General features: G+C 47.0%; 1 protein-coding gene across 1 annotated transcript; it reads left to right on the top strand.

The window, feature by feature from the left end:
• Window positions 1-113: 113 nt before the first annotated feature.
• On the top strand, window positions 114-17,903 carry DDX11 (DEAD/H (Asp-Glu-Ala-Asp/His) box helicase 11; the record flags this gene model as incomplete). The annotated part of the gene is made up of 25 exons (XM_009871889.1): window positions 114-353; window positions 1,106-1,192; window positions 2,741-2,898; window positions 3,987-4,032; window positions 4,525-4,632; window positions 5,718-5,805; window positions 6,281-6,456; window positions 7,012-7,182; window positions 7,288-7,334; window positions 8,114-8,193; window positions 9,478-9,522; window positions 9,639-9,706; window positions 10,214-10,252; window positions 10,369-10,492; window positions 11,157-11,291; window positions 11,732-11,844; window positions 12,788-12,860; window positions 13,246-13,349; window positions 13,845-13,994; window positions 15,909-15,977; window positions 16,156-16,259; window positions 16,681-16,765; window positions 17,328-17,403; window positions 17,586-17,740; window positions 17,850-17,903. Coding segments are annotated over 25 exons (2,595 nt in total), but the record flags the coding sequence as incomplete, so codon positions are not given.
• Between the last annotated feature and the right edge of the window lie 980 nt (window positions 17,904-18,883).

An 18,883-nucleotide genomic window follows, 5' to 3' on the forward strand; every position in this document is an offset into this window, starting at 1 on the left:
CACAACCTCCCTGGGCAGCCTGTGCCAGGTCAGACTCGATGATGTCTCAAAAGTCTTTCTTCTGACCCGGACGGGTTCTGTGGTCCTTCAATCTGATTTATTTCTCGCGGCAGGGAAAATCGCTAAGTCTCATCTGCGGGGCCCTTTCCTGGCTCCGAGACTTCGAGGAGAAGAAGCAGCAGGAGGAGGCACGAATTCTGGCACTGGAGGAGGGCGAACAGGAGGACTTGAAGAATCATCCAACCTCGGCTGGGCCAGGACACGCCAAGAGCGAAGGCGCCGCTGGGGAACCGGACTGGGTTACGGCGTTTGTGCAGAAGAAAGAAGAGCGAGACATGGTGGTCAGGCTTAAGGTTGGGAAATGCTCGCTTGTAGAGGATGGGTAGAATAACATGGGTGTGAGTGTCAGAAAGGCTGAATATCCTGGGTGAATGTATAACATGTAGCTCAGCAGCCCTCAACACAAGAAGGACGTGGACCTGTTGGAGCAGGCCCAGGGGACAGCCACAGAGGTGATCAGAAGGTTGGAGCACCTCTCCTGTGAGCACAGGCTGAGAGAGTTGGGGCTGTTCAGCCTGGAGAAGAGAAGGCTCTGGGGAGACCTTATAGTGGCCTGCCAGTGCCTGAAGGGACCTATAGGAAACTGGGGAGGGACTGCTGACAAGGGTGTGTAGTGACAGGATGAGGGGCAATGTTTTTAAACTAGAGCAGGGTAGATTTATCTTAGATACCAGGAAGAAGTTCTTTGCTATGAGGGTGGTGAGACACTGGCACAGGTTGCCCAGAGAGGTGGTGGAGGCCCCATCCCTGGAGACATTCAAGGTCAGGCTGGATGGGGCTCTGAGCAACCTGATCTGGTTAAAGATGTCCATGCTCCTGCAGGGGGGTTGGACTAGATGACCTTTAAAGGTCCCTTCGAACCCAGCACATTCTGTGATTCTGTTCTATGATATAATAGGCGTACACTCTAGGAGAAAGGAGGTGTGCACTGGCAGTTTTGTTTCAGAGTTATTTTTCTTCTATGCCTGTGGCATAAGAAAGTAATTATATCCAGGATTTAGGATTAAATACACGTCATCCTTCCATCACTCTCCCTTTATTTTAGGAAGAGCAGATCAGGAGGAAAAAGCGAGAAGATCGCCTTGAGAAAATTCGCAATAATGTGCAGTTAAAATATGCGGCAAAGAGGAAGGTGAGTTATCCTGCAGAGGTTAGAACTTTCTATTTTGGTTACCTCAAGTGTTGTTGATACTTGTTTATATCTGTGACTTCACACAGAATTTTCCAGCCCATCTCTTTAGGGAGCAACTTGTATTAGGTTGCTAAAATTAGCCATTGAAAATTTTTCGGTTAGCTTTTGTTTTTAAAGTACAGATATGGAAAACAATTTGTGCGCAGAGAATTTCCTGTGACAGTGTTTGCATGTGGATAGAAAGGGCATGTGTTCTGATGGCCTTCTGCTTTTATTTTAAAAGCTCTAGTACTTGGATTATTTTTTCTTTAAAGCTCTCTATTTTATGAGCATATGTGCTCACTCTGTACATCTGGAATGAAGCATGTAGAACTGTCATTAAATTTAGGAACATGAGAACGGAAGACGATCCTAGCCAGGTTTTGGTTGTACTTTGCTCACCACTAAGGGAATGATTGCATTTGTTTATTTTCATAGAAAACCTGATTGTATTATTGAGAAATGTCTCTTTTTCTACAAAAAAAAATGTTCACAGATATATTATCCTGCCGTTTAGATGGGTGGACTAGCCTCAGTACTCTTGACTCTAAGAGCTTTTTGATGGTATGAGTCAAACTTCCAAGAAATGCCCACTTCAGGTCCTCAAACAGGCAGATTTATTAGGCTGCCAGATTATTAGTTTCTAGTGTGCTCCTTCTCAAGTGCTACACTATGTTTCAGTCAACTTCTGTCCAAAGGATATGGCAGAAGTGGCAAAGGGTCAGAGGTGAATGCCAAGTAAAAAACAAGTGGGACAAAGAGCTTTTGTCTCCTATTAGAAGATAAAGAGCATGCAAAATGAGAAGTGTGATAAAAAGCGAGAAAGTAAATGAGAGAAATATTGTAGAATTTTGGAAAAGCAACTGATTCATATTCTCTGTAGTGCTCACTGACTGCATTTCTTCATAATGCCATGGTAAAAATATGGTCATTGATATTGGAAGATACTCTCTTCAGATTGAAAAAAACAAGCTGCTCTTTATCAGAATATAAACTTAATCAGAAAACTATTCTTCAGCAGTTTAATCGAATTTTTATAAGGAGGTAGACTTGTGTTAGAATAAGAACTCTACAACTGGAGAAGAACCAGCAAGAAAAGCCTTGTGATCTGCATTCAAAAACAGGGGCTGAGTTTATGCTTGCTTTGAGTGTGAAGAGAGTGTTTGATTGTGTCCTTATGTGTTTGTTTGAGTTTATTTGCACACTATTTTTTCTCACGCAGACAGCTTTTACAGGCCACTTCCAGCAACTAATACTGGGTTACGCAGATACTGTCATTGCAGGATCTGTTAGTTCATTGGGCCTTTGGCACAGAAGGTTCTTTATGCTTCTCCTTTGCACATGTTGGTCTGGGCAAGCCTGTGGTTGTGGGTGAGAGTCCTGAGGTTTACCCAGCAAGCCGTTCCCTGTGAGGGACTGTGCTGTCTTCTGACCTGTCTGTGGTGTAAAGCGATGCACGCGCTACCTCTATAGACAAAGAATAAAAAAGTGATCTTGTGTTCCTTTCAGAGGTCTGAGGAGGATGAGGCAAAGCGCCTTCTTCAGCTCAGTAAGGAGGTTCTTTCAGAGGGAGCTGGAGTGGGTGATCTAGAACAGCTGGATCACAATGAGGAGGAGCTGATTCTTGCTGAATATGAGAGTGATGAAGAAAAGAAAGTGGTATCTGGGTAAGGGGGGTTCCATCCAAAGGAAACATTTTCTGTGTCACTTTTGGCTTGCCTTAATTAAAGATATTTCACCTGTGATTGTGCACATCTGGAGTTTCTCCCGAACTCAGGCTATGTAAGGTAGTGGTTGTTCTGGTTTGGTGGGTTTTTTTAACTTTGTTTTGTTTTGTTTTTTTAACCTTAATTTGTGTTAATTTTTAAGCTCTGACTGATCAGTGACCTGAAGTATTTTCTGAGAGAGCACATCTTTCTTAAAACATGTGGCAATGTCTTGCCTTTATCCCCACCAAAGAATGAATGCCTTTGGGTGCTGAGTAAATTACTCAAGATCAAGTTCCTTGCATTAGAAAAGCAAAATGGAGCTCAGGGCATCAGAAGAATCTATGAGTCCTGCAGATTAGCACTGGCATCTTTTGATACTCCAAAGGGAGAGATGTTTACATTTCTAAAGACCAAGCTTCAGTATGAAAACCCCATGCACACTTTTCTCTCTCATACATTTGCTTTATGCAGAAAGCCAGAAGCCATACTTCATCATGAAAAGTCAAATACATTTGAAATACAAATTTACTAATTAGCACCCAGACAGATCCTCCTGCCTTAAAAATTGCAAAACACTTAACTACGTTTATGTGTAGTTTATCAAACATTAAACTGCTATTGCCTTTGAGGAACTCTAGGGCAGCTAAATATCTTCCTGAAGCTTTACTTTATGCAATAGCTTGAGGATGCTAAATTGTCTCTAAAGGGAAAGTTTTACAAAAATAAATAAATAAGCTTACCAAATAGTATAGCACTGATTAGCTTATGCCTGAGGCTTAGAAGCCCCAAATTTAAAAGAAAAAAAATATCTTGAAGTTGCTAAAGACACAGCCCTACAGACTTTTTTTTCCTTTAAATAGCAGGGCTTAACTTGATTGTGCACACTTACACTATTCTTAAAAACTTGATTTCTGCTTTTACCTCCTGAGTTAAGATCTGAGGCTCCTCATCATCTTTCTTGAGACCTCTCTCTTGTAATAGAGCATCATTTTATTTTAACTGCCAATGATCTGCTGAAACTGTTTGAGCTTTCTCTTTTTTCTTAGGCTGGAAGAAGATGACGACGATTTGGAAGAGGAGCACGTGACTAAGGTGAGATGAGGAAAGTAAATAGTGCCACCTCATAGAACAGTGTAGGAGTGAGCAGAATTATGGCTTCCTTGCACCCTTCCCAGAGTCGTGCGGTACAGAAGGACTTAGGAAGTAGCATCCAAAAAACAACGTGTTTGTTGATAATCACAACAAGTTCTGCTCTGCTCATCTCTTTCTGGACTACACAGCTTGAATTTTTGCTGTGGCTTCTGTAAAAGCAAGAAACAGTTTCTTATTACTCTTCAATGATGAGTCCCTGTTTTTACAGGGACCTTGGGAAATTAAATGGAAACAAGGGCAAATGACTAGGAGAAAACAAAATTAAGACTGTTGGCCTCAGCACTTGTCAGGTGACACTCAAACCTGTCGCTCCCCTTGTGTTTTTGAAGGCTCAAGCAAGATTAACCTTGTTGAAGTTGTTGGTTGCTTTCTTGCAGGACTGGTTGTAGGGAGAAGATTGGCTTCCATATTGTTCTTGTCTTCCCTTTGTAGATTTACTACTGCAGCCGCACTCACTCCCAGCTGTCACAGTTTGTGCATGAGGTGCAGAAAAGTCCCTTTGGCAAGGACACGCGTCTCGTCTCTCTCGGATCCAGGCAGGTATGTGATATCGTCCACAAGAGACCCAGAGGGCATGTTAACTTAATGAGAGAAGCTTTGTGAGGATGTTGAGAGAGAGGTCCTCCTGCCCCTCTACTCTGCCCTGGTGAGGCCACATCTGGAATATTGTGTCCAGTGCTGGGCCCCTCAGCTCAAGAGAGACAGGGAACTGCTTGAGAGAGCCCAGTGCAGAGCCACAAAGATGATGAAGGGAGTAGAACATCTCCCTGATGAGGAAGGGCTGAAGGAGCTGGGTCTCTTCGGCTTGGAGAAGAGGAGGCTGAGGGGTGACCTCATAAATGTTTATAAATAGGCAAAGGGTGAGTGTCAGGAGGATCGAGCCAGGCTCTTCAGCCACGTCCAATGACAGGACAAGGGGCAATGGGTGCAGGCTGGAGCATAGGAGGTTCCACAAAAAGATCAGGAAAATCTTTTTCCCTGTGAGGGTGCCAGAGCACTGGCACAGGCTGCCCAGGGAGGGTGTGGAGTCTCCTTCTCTGGAGACATTCAAAACCTGCCTGGATGCATTCCTGTATGACCTACTGTAGGTGATCTTGCTCTGGCAGGGGGCTGGACTAGATGATCTTTTGAGGTCCCTTCCAACCCCTGACATTCCGTGATTCTGTGATTCTATGTTACGCCACAGATGGCATCTCAGGGATTGACTGAATCTCCCACTGAAGAACTAAAGCAGTCATGGCTTGCCACGCAGATCTGTGTCTTGTACCTTTTTCTATGAGCTATCTTTTCACCGTTTACCCTTTGATGTACGTGCAGAAAACTTTTACCTTTTCTAGTGTGTAATATTGCAGGTGTCTGAGTCACTGGGAAGGTGCTCCTCTTAGTCTTACTTCTGGCAGCACTTTTTTAGAAGCTGCTGTGTAGCAGTGAGCCGCCTCAGTACGCCTTCTCTCTTATTTTTTTCCCCCTTCTTGCTAAGCTTTTATGGGTTTCGAGCATGTTTGTAGCAATATGCGCAAAGTCTGACTGATAGACTTTTTCACTTCTGAATCTGGCCTGAGATTGCTTTAAAGAAATCAGTTCTTAATTGACTCCCTACGGCTTCCTCTCTTTGCATGTGCAAGAACCTGTGTGTGAATGAGGAGGTGCGACGCTTGGGGGCTCTCCAGCTCATCAATGATCGCTGCACAGAGATGCAAAAGAACAAACACGGTAGGAGGAGCACTTCCAGCCTGGGGAAGCAATCCCTGATAAAGCTGGTTTGAGGGTCTGGAGACAGTGCATTGCCCATCAGTTCTAGCCAGAGAGGGGTGGGAGGGTTGAAAAGGGCAGATTGGAGAGCAGAGCTAGAGATCTTCAGCACTTCTGCTTTTCTTGTTCTCCAGGCTAGGATGCTGAGATCTCTCTGTATTTTCTGAGTGTCTAAAGTTTGTCAGAGCTTCTGCGGTGGAAGGACAGCGGTCTCTGTAACTCAGTACTAGCAGTGTTGAAAAATGTCACATGGCTAAATCTAACTGGCAAGAGTAGTGTCCACTATGGCGATAGAAATATTGCCGTTGAATAATATTTAAACAGATGACAGGGCAAAAATGCATGTGACAAAGCCTGCTTTGAAATTCAGGAGGTTCTGCAGGGCAGTTGTTTCAGGCTGTATATTGCTCATGGCTCTCTTGATTTGTCCTGTTAGAAAAGAAGAGTGATGAAGGTAAGAAGAGACGTGTGAGCCGCACCGTATGCCCATTTTATTCCTATGAGCAAATGCAGTTTCTCCGTGATGAAGTTCTAGTGGAAGTGAAGGATATTGAGCAGTTAGTGACTTTGGGAAGGGAGACCAAAGCCTGCCCATACTATGGGAGTCGATACGCCATTAGGTGTACACACAGGTTTAGTGGAATTAATGCCAGGGGCTCTGAGAATAAGCCACTTGCCTGCTCCCTGTTACTCAATATTGTGGGAATCTGTAAACAGGCTGTGTTTCTCTCAGCTGTAGTTTTGCTGAGAAGGCAAAGGAAAATAAGAATACCCATTGGAGGCTAATACGGAAGCTGTAAGCATGTCTCAGCATTCTGAAATACTTTAAAAGGCTCAATAACTCTGAGGCAATACTGGCACATGGGTGTCATCTCAGCTCTTGTCACTGCTCTTATTCCTTGCTTGGTTCTCTATTGGAAGATGTGATTTCAGTGACTTCAAAGGAGATTTGGAAGGTAACCTGAGCCAATGTGTAGTTCTAGTATAACTTCTCTTGAGCTTACGCCTTGGTGCCCCTCTCAAGCACGTGCTCCTGTCTCTCTCCCTGCCTTTCCCATGGTAAGTGTAAAGTAGGACTGAATTCTGTGGGACCACTTGGGATGCGCCTTTAATGCGGGGTTGGGGACTGCCCTAAATTTGTAACGATGAGAGCTAGAGCCAGGACAGTGTGTGCTTCTCCTGCAGCTGGTGGTGCTGCCCTATCAAATGCTCTTGCATGAGCCTACCAGGAACGCTGCGGGGATCAAGCTGAAGGACCAGGTTGTGATCATTGACGAGGCCCACAACCTCATAGACACCATCACCTGCATCCATAGCGCGGAAGTCAGCGGCTCTCAGGTGAGACATAGTCTCGCCCATGAACCATGAGCGAGCTCTGCATCCACCAGCGTGCCCTTTCTGGACTCCTTCCTAATGGCAACTTCATTTTTTCCCTTCGTGTAGCTGTGCTGTGCCCACTCCCAGCTGTTGCAGTACATGGAGCGATACAGGTGAGGATCTCGGAAGAAAATAGCACAGCAGTGGCTGGCAGCATGGATGCCATGGCTTGTCTTGCGTGTGCAGGGTCTTTCTTGCTTTTCCCCAGTGGAAAGTTATTTGCATTAATACTCCTTTAGATGAAAAGCCACTCGCTTCATTATCTCTGTCTAGAATCCGTCTAAGTCAGACTCCTGGGGCTGGTATTAAGTGGTGAGAAGGGGGATACCTTGAGGATTCTGGCTTTCCCGTATACTTTCCTTTCGCAATCTCTCCCTTTAATTGCTCCTGCTTTGTGATGCAGAGTTTCAAAAGATTGTCTTTCATGTCTCTCCTGGACCTTAGTCTTTCATGTGCTTGCTGGCATTATGGCAGAGGCAGTAAGCTCCGAGCAAGAGGAGGCTATATGTGGTTTTTAGCTCTGTGTCTTGTCATCCCTGTAGTCTTTATTATTGTGCTTAGTATTAATAACTTTGAATTCATGGAGCATTATTGCAACAGACACCACTGCCTTTGTAATAAACAAGCTGTAACTAATGAGTGAGGAAAAAGATGATGGTAGGAACAGTGTGGGGTGCTTGGGTGAGTGCTCTGGGGTGACCTTGGGCAGGATATCTAGGGATCTGTGCCCTGTCATAAACTCCCCTGTCAGGGAGAGTGAGCCTAGGAGAAATCATGCTTGGTTTCTGTTGCCCCAAAATGAAGGAGAGTTCAGGTGCTTGTCTCTGTAGCTCAGCTGCTGTGAGCTGGTCCCTGAAAGTGTTTTGTGGCCGAATACCTTTCTTTTTCATAGGAAACGTCTGAAGGCAAAGAACTTGATGTACATTAAGCAGATCCTGTATTTGCTGGAGCGGTTTGTGGCCATGCTGGGAGGTAAGCAAACCTATTCTTTCACTGGGACGCCAGTAGACTCTGAGCTAATCGATGCTTCCTCAGGGCACTGTCTCCGCTCTCCCTCTGCAGAGACCACGGGGAGGTGTTGCTCATGTGTAGGTTCAGGGGCTAATATTTTCATTTCTTGATGTGTTTTGTAACGTGGGGATGTTGAGTGTTGTCTGCCTGAACCTTGCTCTTGTTTGATAAGCTGAGGAGCAGCAGGTGATGCTGTAAGTTCATAGAGGCAGTTTCCTTCTCTTTCTGTGAGACTTTCAGATCTGATTTGAGGGGGGAGGAGCTAGGGTGCTAAGTGAGGAATGCTGCAGATGTGTGACATGTGTGTGACTTGAAGAGCACAGGAACTGCATGGAATAAATCTCCTGGCTCATCTGGTAGCATGGCCTCTACCTGCATCAGGCGTGCCCGTGCGGAATTAATCTTTCTTGGGTGGTGCTTTTCCTCTGTGAAAAAATATTATTTTGCTGTGATTTTTAAATCTGCTGGCATTTGTGGGGCTTCTTGCCTCTAATGATTTATTTGCTAGACCTTAGCGTGCCTTGAGGAGAGCCTGTCCTAAGTTCAAAAAGAACTTCCTCCTTGCCAAGGGGAAATGCAGTTCTGTGGGGCACGGGCCTGGTGGTGCTCTCTGCTTTTCTTTCAAAAGCATATTTCTCTCCCTGCTCTGTTCCTTCCACATTTCTCTTCCCCACATTCAGTTAAATGCTTTCGTTAGAAAATGCAGCCTGTGCACAGCTTCATGACTGAGGCTACAAAATGAGATGTGAGGTGGGTGTTAGGCACTAGGATGTACGACACGGCGAGTGGCAGCAATTAATCCCATTCTGGCTGTCGGGGTCTGGGTGTGGAGCTGTTGTTGGGTTTTTCCCTCTTCCTGATCGTTAGCCAGCCTACACACCTCCCAGCTCCCACTGCTGCACTGAGGACAGGTGAGGGATATGTTGCAGTCCCTGTCTCTGTTCTTTCAGCACGAGGACTCCAGGGTGTGTGAGCATTTGTGTGCACTCGCCCTACCTGCTGCACCCTGCTCCAGAAGGAAGGCAGGTGGTATTTCTTAGGGTGTGGCAGCACACTTGTCTTACAGTGCAGGGCTACCCTGCAAGGGAAGTTCAAACTGAGTAGGAGCTGATGTTTTGTCTGTATGTTTGCAGAGGTATAGTTATTTTTCAGGTTGCATCCCTTTCAGCTCAGTTCTTAGTCTCTGTCTTAATTTTAAGACAGACCCATTGTAAGCCTCCTTTGAATTTGTTTTATGTTTTACAGGTAATGTGAACCAAAATCCTAGCTGTCAGGCAGTTTCCCAACCAGGTAAGATTGAAGTGAGCCTCTGGGATATGAAGGGGACCTGAGTGTGGGCAGTAAGGGGCTGCAGGCCCAGCAGCTAATAGTTTCTTTTTTTCTCCCTTTCCCCCCTTTTCTTTCAGGAACAGTGCTAAAATCCATCAATGACTTTCTGTTTCAGAGCCAGATTGACAATATCAACCTCTTCAAGGTAACGCACATGTTGTCTGCTGGGGCACAGGTGATGGTTATTGGGAAGCGTGTGTGAGAGCTGGAAGTAGAGCTGAGGCCCACAGGGCAGAATCTGCTTTCTTCCTGATTCTCCCCGATGTACAGATCTCTTCTGCTGCTGCCTGGATAATAGCACATTAAAGCTGGACAGGTGGTCTTGGGGTAGAGGGAGGTGAGCGATTAAACATGTACAAGTGCAGAGGCTCTCTTCAGGCAAAGCTCAGCTGTAAGGGTTGAGGATGAAGGAACTATACTGCTCCAGAAACCTCACCCATCCCTCGAACGTCCAAACACAGCACGTTAACGCCATGTGTTTCCACTCTGGAAGCAATGCCTTTGTAATAACCTGTTGTCTGGGAGGCAGTGCCTATGAAGAACGGTGCACCTCTCCCCAAAAGTACAGCAAATGATATCCCTGCTGGACAGGGCAACAGAATGGAAAAACGGGCGCTGAATGCCAGTTTAGTTTTCTGTCTTCCTCCAACAGGTTCAGCGTTACTGCGAGAAGAGCCTCATCAGTAGGAAGGTACTGTCCTTGAGGTTTTATAGTCAACTCTAACTGTGGCAGGCCAGCAAACCTGTTTTTGTCTTGGCTGATTCCTGCTCTTGCTAGTCCTAGCCTTTCTGGCTTTTGCTTGGCAGCTTTTTGGGTTTGTGGAGCGATATGGAAGCCCTGCCACAACTGTGAAGACAAACAAGGAGAACCAGAAGTTGGCTGGTTTGCAGAACTTTCTTCTGACCCTCCAGCAGGGGTCTGATAAAGGGGGTGAGTTCAGACATCCTCCACTTGTGCACCTGTGGACAAAGGGAGGATGTGGAACCTGCATCTATCTGCACGAGGAAAGGGGGGAGGCACATTTGAAGAATGAGAGACTGCAGAAGCTGTCTTGCATGAGTGTCTTTTGATGTATCTGCCTAGGTGACCTAGGCAACTATACATAGGATTAAAAGGACTCCTGATGTCCCTTCCAAACTGAATAATGATGTGATTCTATGTTTACATTGCACACACTCAAGCTTTTCAGTGCTGTGACCTGCTGTCTCTGAGACCTGAGCTACCATGGCTAGATCTGTTCAGTGGTGCCAGCTTAACCAGATAATTTCCTGCTCCTTTTCCTGCTCCTTCTTTCTCTTTCTCCTTCTCCTTCCACCCCTCCCCACCCCAGCAATGAGGTAAAATTTGGGTTCTGTCCTTTATTGGGTCTTTGTTCTCTGCCTGCATGTGTAGACCAGGTGCAATTGTTAACCTAGCAATGCCGGGTCCACCACTAAACCTGAGCACCACATCTACATGTCTTTTAAATGCCTCCAGGGACAGTGACTCAACCACTTTCCTGGGCAGCCTGTTCCATCTATATTTTGTGCTTAGTCCCTGTCTTCAGAAGTGAGACCTAAGTTGCTTGTATCTCCTTTTCTCTTCGGGTTGGCAGGTATTGCCCCAAGCCCTCCTGTGGAGACTGAGAACGACCAGCTCCGAACTGCTTCTCCACTGATGCACATTGAAGGATTTCTTTCAGCCCTCACAAATGCAAACCAAGATGGCAGAGTCATTCTCAACAGGCAAGGTATTGGAAAGGGCAAGCTGGAGAGAGGTGGTGTGAGTCACAAGCAGGGTGGTTCACTGACAGTGAGGGAGGAGATCCTGAGCCTGGAGGGAGCCTCCAGCAACATACATCATGCCATCTGTTGTGCAGGCTGGCAGGCTCGCTCTGTCTGAGGATGCTTATGAACCCAAAGGAATCCATAACCAAGGGCATCAGGCCCTGCACTGCTCCCACTCGGAATGTCAATTTTTGTTTGCAATTTACTGCTCCGGGAAGATTAGGAAGCAGAAGGTAACTCCAAGGTGGCGTTACCTGCTGCTGCCTCTGGCAGTCTTGAAGAGCAAGTTCTTGCTTTGAAAGGTGGGGACTTGCCAGAGTGTCCAGGGCAGGAGGGAGAATCTTTCATATCCCTGATCGTGTGCCACAGCTCACTTCTGATGTTGTTTCTCTCCTTTTCCCAGGCACAGTTGGTCAGAGCAGCCTCAAATTCCTCTTGCTGAATCCAGCTGTCCACTTTGCCAAGGTGGTGGAAGAGTGCCGTGCTGTAATCATTGCTGGCGGCACCATGCAGCCGGTGAGGGAACTGGGATGCTATGCTGACCTCTCAGGAGGTCTCTGGTGCTATCTGCAAGCACGCATGGAAAGATGACAGTTTGTCCCTACAGGGATGTGCTCTCTCCCTTCCCATGGTGTGTGTGGGAAAAGAACTCTCCTACCTACCCTTTTACCTCCCTGCTATGGTTTCCCTGCATGAGGTGTCACATTGCCTGTTTATGCACAAAAATTTGTAGATGCAGGGGCAGGATTGCCATTGCCAGCCTTTCTTGTCCTCAAGATGATACAGGCCGAGGCTAAACTCATGGTAGGTTGGAACTAGCAAAAATAGCAGTCAGAGGATCTTGTAAAGCCATCTGACTTTCTAAAGGGACAGGGATCCCACAGGGACCATCCCATAGGGGATCTTTCAGAAAAATCAAGGTTTTGGTGTTGGTATGGCGGCAGGCAGCTTATCCTCCCTTTGCTTTAGTGCCTAAGAGGCAGGATGTTTGTGCTGTACAGATGCAGTGGAGTGTGCCAGACATGCCAGTTTTACATTTATCCTGTTCCCGGACACTAATGTCCTGAAATTTCCTCTTTGTCCTTTGCATGACAACGGAAGGAAGGAAGGTGTGAAATGCGAGACATGCTTTCTGGGAAGCCACTGTTCCAACTTTGAACCCTTCCGACTGTAACTTGAAGAGAGGTTGCAATCCAAGCTGTAGTCTGTGCAGTGCTCAGGGGTCCTGGTAACACGCTTTTTGGGGCCCAGGGAAGTCTAAAATTGGAAGATGTTGGGCCAAGAGAGGCATTCCCCTGCCCATGGTCTTCTCATTGTGGAGGAAGCCTGCCTGCCCCATGCCAGCAACCCACTGGACGGTTCTCCCTTGATATTGGTGCTGGTTAGCAGTACAAGCATGACTGATGTAGTGTCTTTTGGGATGCTGGTGCTTTACCTCTCTTTGGCTTGTGGTTCGTAGGTGGCCGATTTCCGAGAGCAGCTCCTGTCCTGTGCTGGTGTGGACCCTGCGCGGGTTGTGGAGTTCTCCTGCGGTGAGTGTGCCGGGGTGGCAGGGAGGAGAGGTCATAATGTGCCTCTGCAAGACCTGAGTGTTCCAGTTTGCTTTTGGTGCTGTTTTGTCAGCACTGTAAACAACATGACATCTTTCCTAGAAGCCGTGGCAGCAAAGGGGTGCTAGTTCTCTTCCACTCTGGGCTTCCTCAGTGGTCTTGGCCCGTATGAGCAGGCAGTGTGCCGTGCCGCCTTCTTGGGGGGCTTAGGGAAGGGAAGTCAGAGGAGCTGTGAGTGACTTGGGCACTTTGGTTTAGCCAAGCAAATAGGCGCCTCTGTCACCTGCACGCAGGTAAAGCTCTTCAGGTAGTGAGGTTTGTGCCAAGAGCAGTGATGTTGACTGTCACTATTTGGTTTTATCTCCAGGACATGTGATTCCTCCAGAAAACATTTTACCCATAATCCTCTGCAGTGGCCCTTCCAACCAACAACTGGAATTTACCTACCAGACGAGAGACCTGCCCCAGATGGTCAGTCTTTCCTTTGTTCTCTTCCTTGGTATCTCCTCTTTTGCTTCACGTGCTTATGTTTCAAGGATGGTGTGCTCTCCTGTTTGAAAGGTGAGCTGAACGAAAGCCATGACAAGGGAAATCCACAGGATTTGGGGCAGGTGTGTTGCCAGGTAATTGGGAAAGACTAGCTGCCTGCTCAGAGGTAGCTGCTGGAGACGAGGAATACTAGCAACTGCTGTCCCATCCACTGGGACAACGGACATAAACCCTCCTTTCCCAAATGCTACGCTGCAGTAACAGAAACACTGGATAAAGAGGAGAGGCTGGGAGCAAAGAGGTTTTTGGTGATGCCCAGCTCCCTAGAGAGCTCTCTTGGACCTGGCATATTTCTCACATTTTTCCTCCTCCAAGGCATATCATAAAGGGAAGGTGTGTCCTGGGATTGAGCGCAGAATTGGAGTGACATTAGCTGGAGCTCCTGTCAGCTTCAATATGCTCGTGTCTCTCCTGCAGATGGATGAGACGGGCCGAATCCTTTGCAACCTGTGCAACGTGGTCCCAGGGGGTGTGGTGTGCTTCTTCCCCTCCTACGAATATGAGAAGCAGGTGTACGCACACTGGGAGAAGACGGGGCTCCTCACCCGCCTGGCAACTAAGAAGAAGGTAATTGAGCGACAGGAGGCAGTGGGTACTTTAAATGAAGGTTTCAAAAATCAAACAATTATCGATGCGTTACGGGCCTCTCTCACCAAGTTGCACAGCAGAGCAGAGCGGATGTTTATCTAGCCAATCCCTCCAGTAATGAATAAATGATGCTTCCCGGGCGGCTGATCACTGAGCTAGGATCTAAATTAGATTAAATGTAGCTATAGATTCCTTAAGTGTAGTCTATGTACTGGCCGTGTGGGGAGACAGTCCTTGCTTTCTATAACCTGCAAGCTTGTTCCCATGTGGCTGGGGTGCTGTTCAGGTTGAGGTCTGGCAGGGAATTTTTTTCCTAGGCTCAACTATGTGTCCCTTGAACACAGACCAGTAAAATTAAGGGCTAGGCAAAGTGGGACCGGACTGCAGTTGACAGAACAAATGGTGGGTTTTTTTCTGGTAGAAATGCAGAGATGAGAGTTGAAAGACTAGCAGTGGTGACTCCTGTTGAAGAAATGATGAGAAATATTAAATATAAAAACTTGGCAATGACTCTCACAAGTATCTGAAGGTTGGGTAGTGAAGTTCAGGGAGTCTGGTGGTGTCAGGGCATGAGGCAGGCATCTTGGATAATATGCCGGGGCAAAAAAAGGATAAATTACATATACGCCGGCTGTGACTTGCGTTTACCAAAAGCAAAATCAACTTACAGAGTGGAATAGGAGAGCAGAGACCCAAATATTTCACAGCTTTGGTGCAGCCATTCTGGCACATGTAGGTTTTTGTGGTGGAAGCATTACGCTTCGGCTTCTCCGTGTGTTTGTGCAGCTGTCACTCCGTGTGCCTTCCAGGTGTGCTCTGCTGGGCTCCCAGGGGTCCGCCTGGTGCCTCCAAGGCTTTGTGCCACAATCAAGCAGCTCCCTCTACCTTTCAACTCCGATTTGTTCCTGTTTGGCTTTTGCAGTCTCTGGCAAATTGGGTATGTGTTAGCAAAGCAATTTGGTAGAAGTGCAGCAGGTGTGACTTTCAGCTGCCCACACACAAGATCTGTATCCGTGCAGAAGGAGGTTAAAGTCTTCCCTGAGGTGGCTGTGGTGAGATCTCATGGAAGATTCATATATAAAAATTACACGGGGAAAACTAATTTAAATCAGAGGACAAACTAGCTTTGGTTTATATTTGGTTTATATTTGTAATTGCCAGTTATTGTTATGCTGAAAGACTGATTCTGGCTGGTAAAATCTGATAGTACTTCTTGCTAACCAAGAGAAAACTCACCCTTTGGGTTCTTTACTGTCACAGAAAAGATGGATGTTGCACCTCTTGTTTACTAGCAAAACAACTTGTGATTTAGGCCAAGATGCAGCATCTATCAAAATGCAGCTTAATTAACTGCAAGGGCTTTCAGGGACTAATTAGGCACTCTAGAATAACATAAAGAAATATTAGTTTGTGTATGCTTTGCGTAGAAAACTAATTTATTCTCTGGGCAAAGGGAGCCATTACTTGTAATTAATTGGTGATTCAAAGTGATTGGTCCTGCCACTGTCCTCTAAGATCTTGCACCTGGAAGGTGTCCTCACCCTGCTGGGTCTTTATTCAGGCGTGGAAAATTTTGGTGCACATTGCTTTTCTGCCTTTCAGCTCTCAGATGATGTGTACCTTCTTGCAGAATTAGACAAGTCTGCCAAAGCCAAAAGGCAACATTGGAGGGGTGGAAAGAGCTGCTGCTCCCTTCAGAGCCCAGTTGGAAAGTGCCATAGTGAGCGTGCGGTGTGTTTCTGGCACGGAGGGGAAAGGTGCTGGTGAAGTTGGTTTTTTGGACAACTTGCCCTTCCCCTGTCTTAGTTCCATGTGCTGTTCAACGGCGTGGGAGTAAAATGATTTGTTTGCTTTAAACTGTTTGCCACAACTGACGTGCTGTGCCTGTGACAGATCTTTCAGGAGCCTAAGAAAGCCAACCAGGTGGAGCAGGTGCTGATGGAATATGCCAAATGCATAAAGGTGAGCTGAGCTGGCAGGCTGGTGGGAACGTGCCATCCCAGCTGTGTACAGGAGTGCTGCTAAAGAGGGCACTGAAGCTTTCCACAAGGAAAGAGGGCTCTGGCCCAGGTGTGGGAGTGGTTCTGAAGCACAGACATCCCCTGCTCTCTGGCTTAAGTTGCTGGTCCCTCTCCTGCAGCGCTGCACCCAGGCAGGAGGAGGACAGATGACGGGGGCCCTGCTGCTTTCCGTAGTTGGAGGCAAAATGAGCGAAGGGATCAACTTCTCCGATGACCTGGGAAGGTAAGGAGGCTGTTCCTTGGAAGCTGAGCGCTAGGCCCATGGTGCCGTGACTCCAAGCAGGATGGACGTGTCAGTACTTGCATAGATAAGACAGTCCTGGGGGGCACATGGCTTGGGGTGATGCTTAAACCAATGGGACCAGGTCTGCTGGGTGGTGTAAAACCCCTTGTCCAGACTACTTTTTATGTGAGTAATGTAGTCAGGCTTGCTGTGCTAGATAATCCCTCATTCTGGCACCCTGAATCCCTCTGCAGTTTTTCTGTTCAGAGCGTGCTTGCCAGACCGCTGTGCTTTATTGCCACCTTCGTTTTTCAGGACTGGCTGTCTTTCAGGGGTGCAGTGACCTCTAATTTATCAGTCTTGGCAAAGTGCTCTAGGATGAGACATTAAGAATAATGCAGTCCTCCCTTGCCCCTTGCAGGTGTGTGATTATGGTGGGAATGCCTTACCCCAACATAAAATCTCCAGAGCTCCAGGAAAAAATGGCTTGGCTTGACAAAACAATGGTAAGAGAGACCTCTGCCTGTTTCACTTCTGCTTTTTATTATTAAATTTACTTCCAGCACACGAGTCTCAGGGCTGCCTTCGAAGTGTTGTTTTTTTTTCTTTGAGCTTGCCCTCATCTCCCAGACTGTGAAGGTACTGAGAGCACAGCCTTCTCCACACTACATGTGTACTGGTGGCCCTAAACACAGGGAACACCACTGGAGCTCACTGAGTTCCCAGGGGAACAAGTTCCCTTCAGCCCAGAGGAGGTGGCAGGGTGGTAGATGCGTGCCAGGATCACTTCTCCTCTGGCTCCCTTGTTTCTCACTGCCTCCTGGAGATGCTGCTCCTGGGCAGCTGGCGACAAGTTTTCTGCCCTCAAGGTGGCCTTGGGCTGGCTCTTTGTGAAGGCTCCACATAGTTTTCTGACTGTGAGCTGTCTCCTGTCCCTCCTTACTCTCAGCCCGGGGTCTGCTTGGCCACCTCTTCAGGTTATAAGCATTTGCCTCACTTTGTCATTAAGGCTCCTCAGTTTGATTTACCTCTGCCTCATTTTCGTCTCACCTCTTTTCTCCTTTCCAGCCCAGAGCTGCAGGCCAGGCACCTAGCAGAGTGCTGGTTGAAAACCTGTGCATGAAGGCAGTAAACCAGTCAATAGGTAATTCATCCTTCCTTGGACAGGCTGGGGGATAGAAAGTGTCACTGCGCTCAAGCAGGAGAGTGGGGAAAAAGGACACATTGCCAGGCAGCCTAAGTACTGATGACGAGAACATGAGGTTTCTTGCCTGAGAACAAACACCCGAGCTGGGCCATTTTAATGTGGTTGTATGCTCCATGCAGGCAGAGCCATTCGCCATCAGAAGGACTTTGCAAGCATCCTGCTCCTGGACCACAGGTACACGCGCCCTGCCATCTTCAACAAACTGCCACAGTGGATCAGGGAGAGAACCCAGGTGAAACCTGCCTTTGGATCAGCATTTGCAGAGTTAAGAAAGGTCAGAACTTCTATGTACTGCTATCAAAACTGTTTTCCACTGTACTTGTCTCAAACCTTGACTTCAGAGTAAGGCCAGGGATAAACTGTCTGGTTTTGTGTGTTCCTAGTTCCATCGAGGGAAGTTGGATGCTCTGTGCTGCAGCCCGGAGAACAGGCTCTAGGTCAGCTCTGTGAGCTATGCCTCTGAGGAACTCCTGAAGCAACGCAAGTTCCTGCTTCTCTGTACCAAGGATTTTGTGAATCTCTGCCTTCTGCCTCCTCTGTGGATGTTTGCGTTATGATAGTGAGACAGCCTCCAGGACCATCACCAGGAGGGAAACTGGTTGTAGGTCTGAGACAGGTGAAGGTGTTTACAGTTGTTAAGGTTTTATTTAAATTAATTAAATATTTTCTACCCAAACCATTAAAGCATGGGCAGTATAATTATTTTTACTGAAGACATGCGTCTTTTCCCATCAACCACCAGTTTAGAGCTTTTCACAAGAATTGTAAATATCAGGCCATTAGTTTATGTCATGTTGGAAACACACAGACGAGTAAGACACAGAGCAACTCTGCATAACATTTCTTATCCCCTTTTTTCTGTCTTGCTTCAAAAGCAGTCACTAGATTCAAGGAGCGGTTAGAACAAAGATATGGCTGTAATACAGCACAGCACTTCTTTGATCATACTTAAGCACAGGATTGCTCTGCTCTTTTTACTGCCTAGGTTTTTGAATTCCAAGTTTTGGGGGGTTTTTAGCATAACTTTCCTGAGCTGCTTTCCTAGGTCATGTACGAGTGCTGGAGGGCAGCAGTAACAACAGGGACAGCTACGTAATCCCACAGCTATGAAATCCCACAGCCCTGCCCAGCTCTTTCTGTCATTCTGAGCACAGTCTTCCCAGGAGCAGTTCTGCCTCCTTGCCAGTTTCAGCAGCTGGATGCTACCTCTGAAGACTTCACGATGAAAAGAAGCACTTACTTATAATTACGACACAGAGCTGGACCCACTCCTTATGTTAATTAGCCCCACTGGGAAAGAAGCAGCTGCTTCTGAGAAATATCCATTGTGAGTCTCCTGCCCCCCGTGTCTGGCACAAGTTCTGCCTTAACCCCCATTAACGCAGAGAGGGGAGCGGGGCGGGGGACCTGCTTGTGA

This window comes from Apaloderma vittatum, unplaced genomic scaffold (assembly GCF_000703405.1).
Source record: "Apaloderma vittatum isolate BGI_N311 unplaced genomic scaffold, ASM70340v1 scaffold29926, whole genome shotgun sequence".
NCBI lineage: Eukaryota > Metazoa > Chordata > Aves > Trogoniformes > Trogonidae > Apaloderma > Apaloderma vittatum.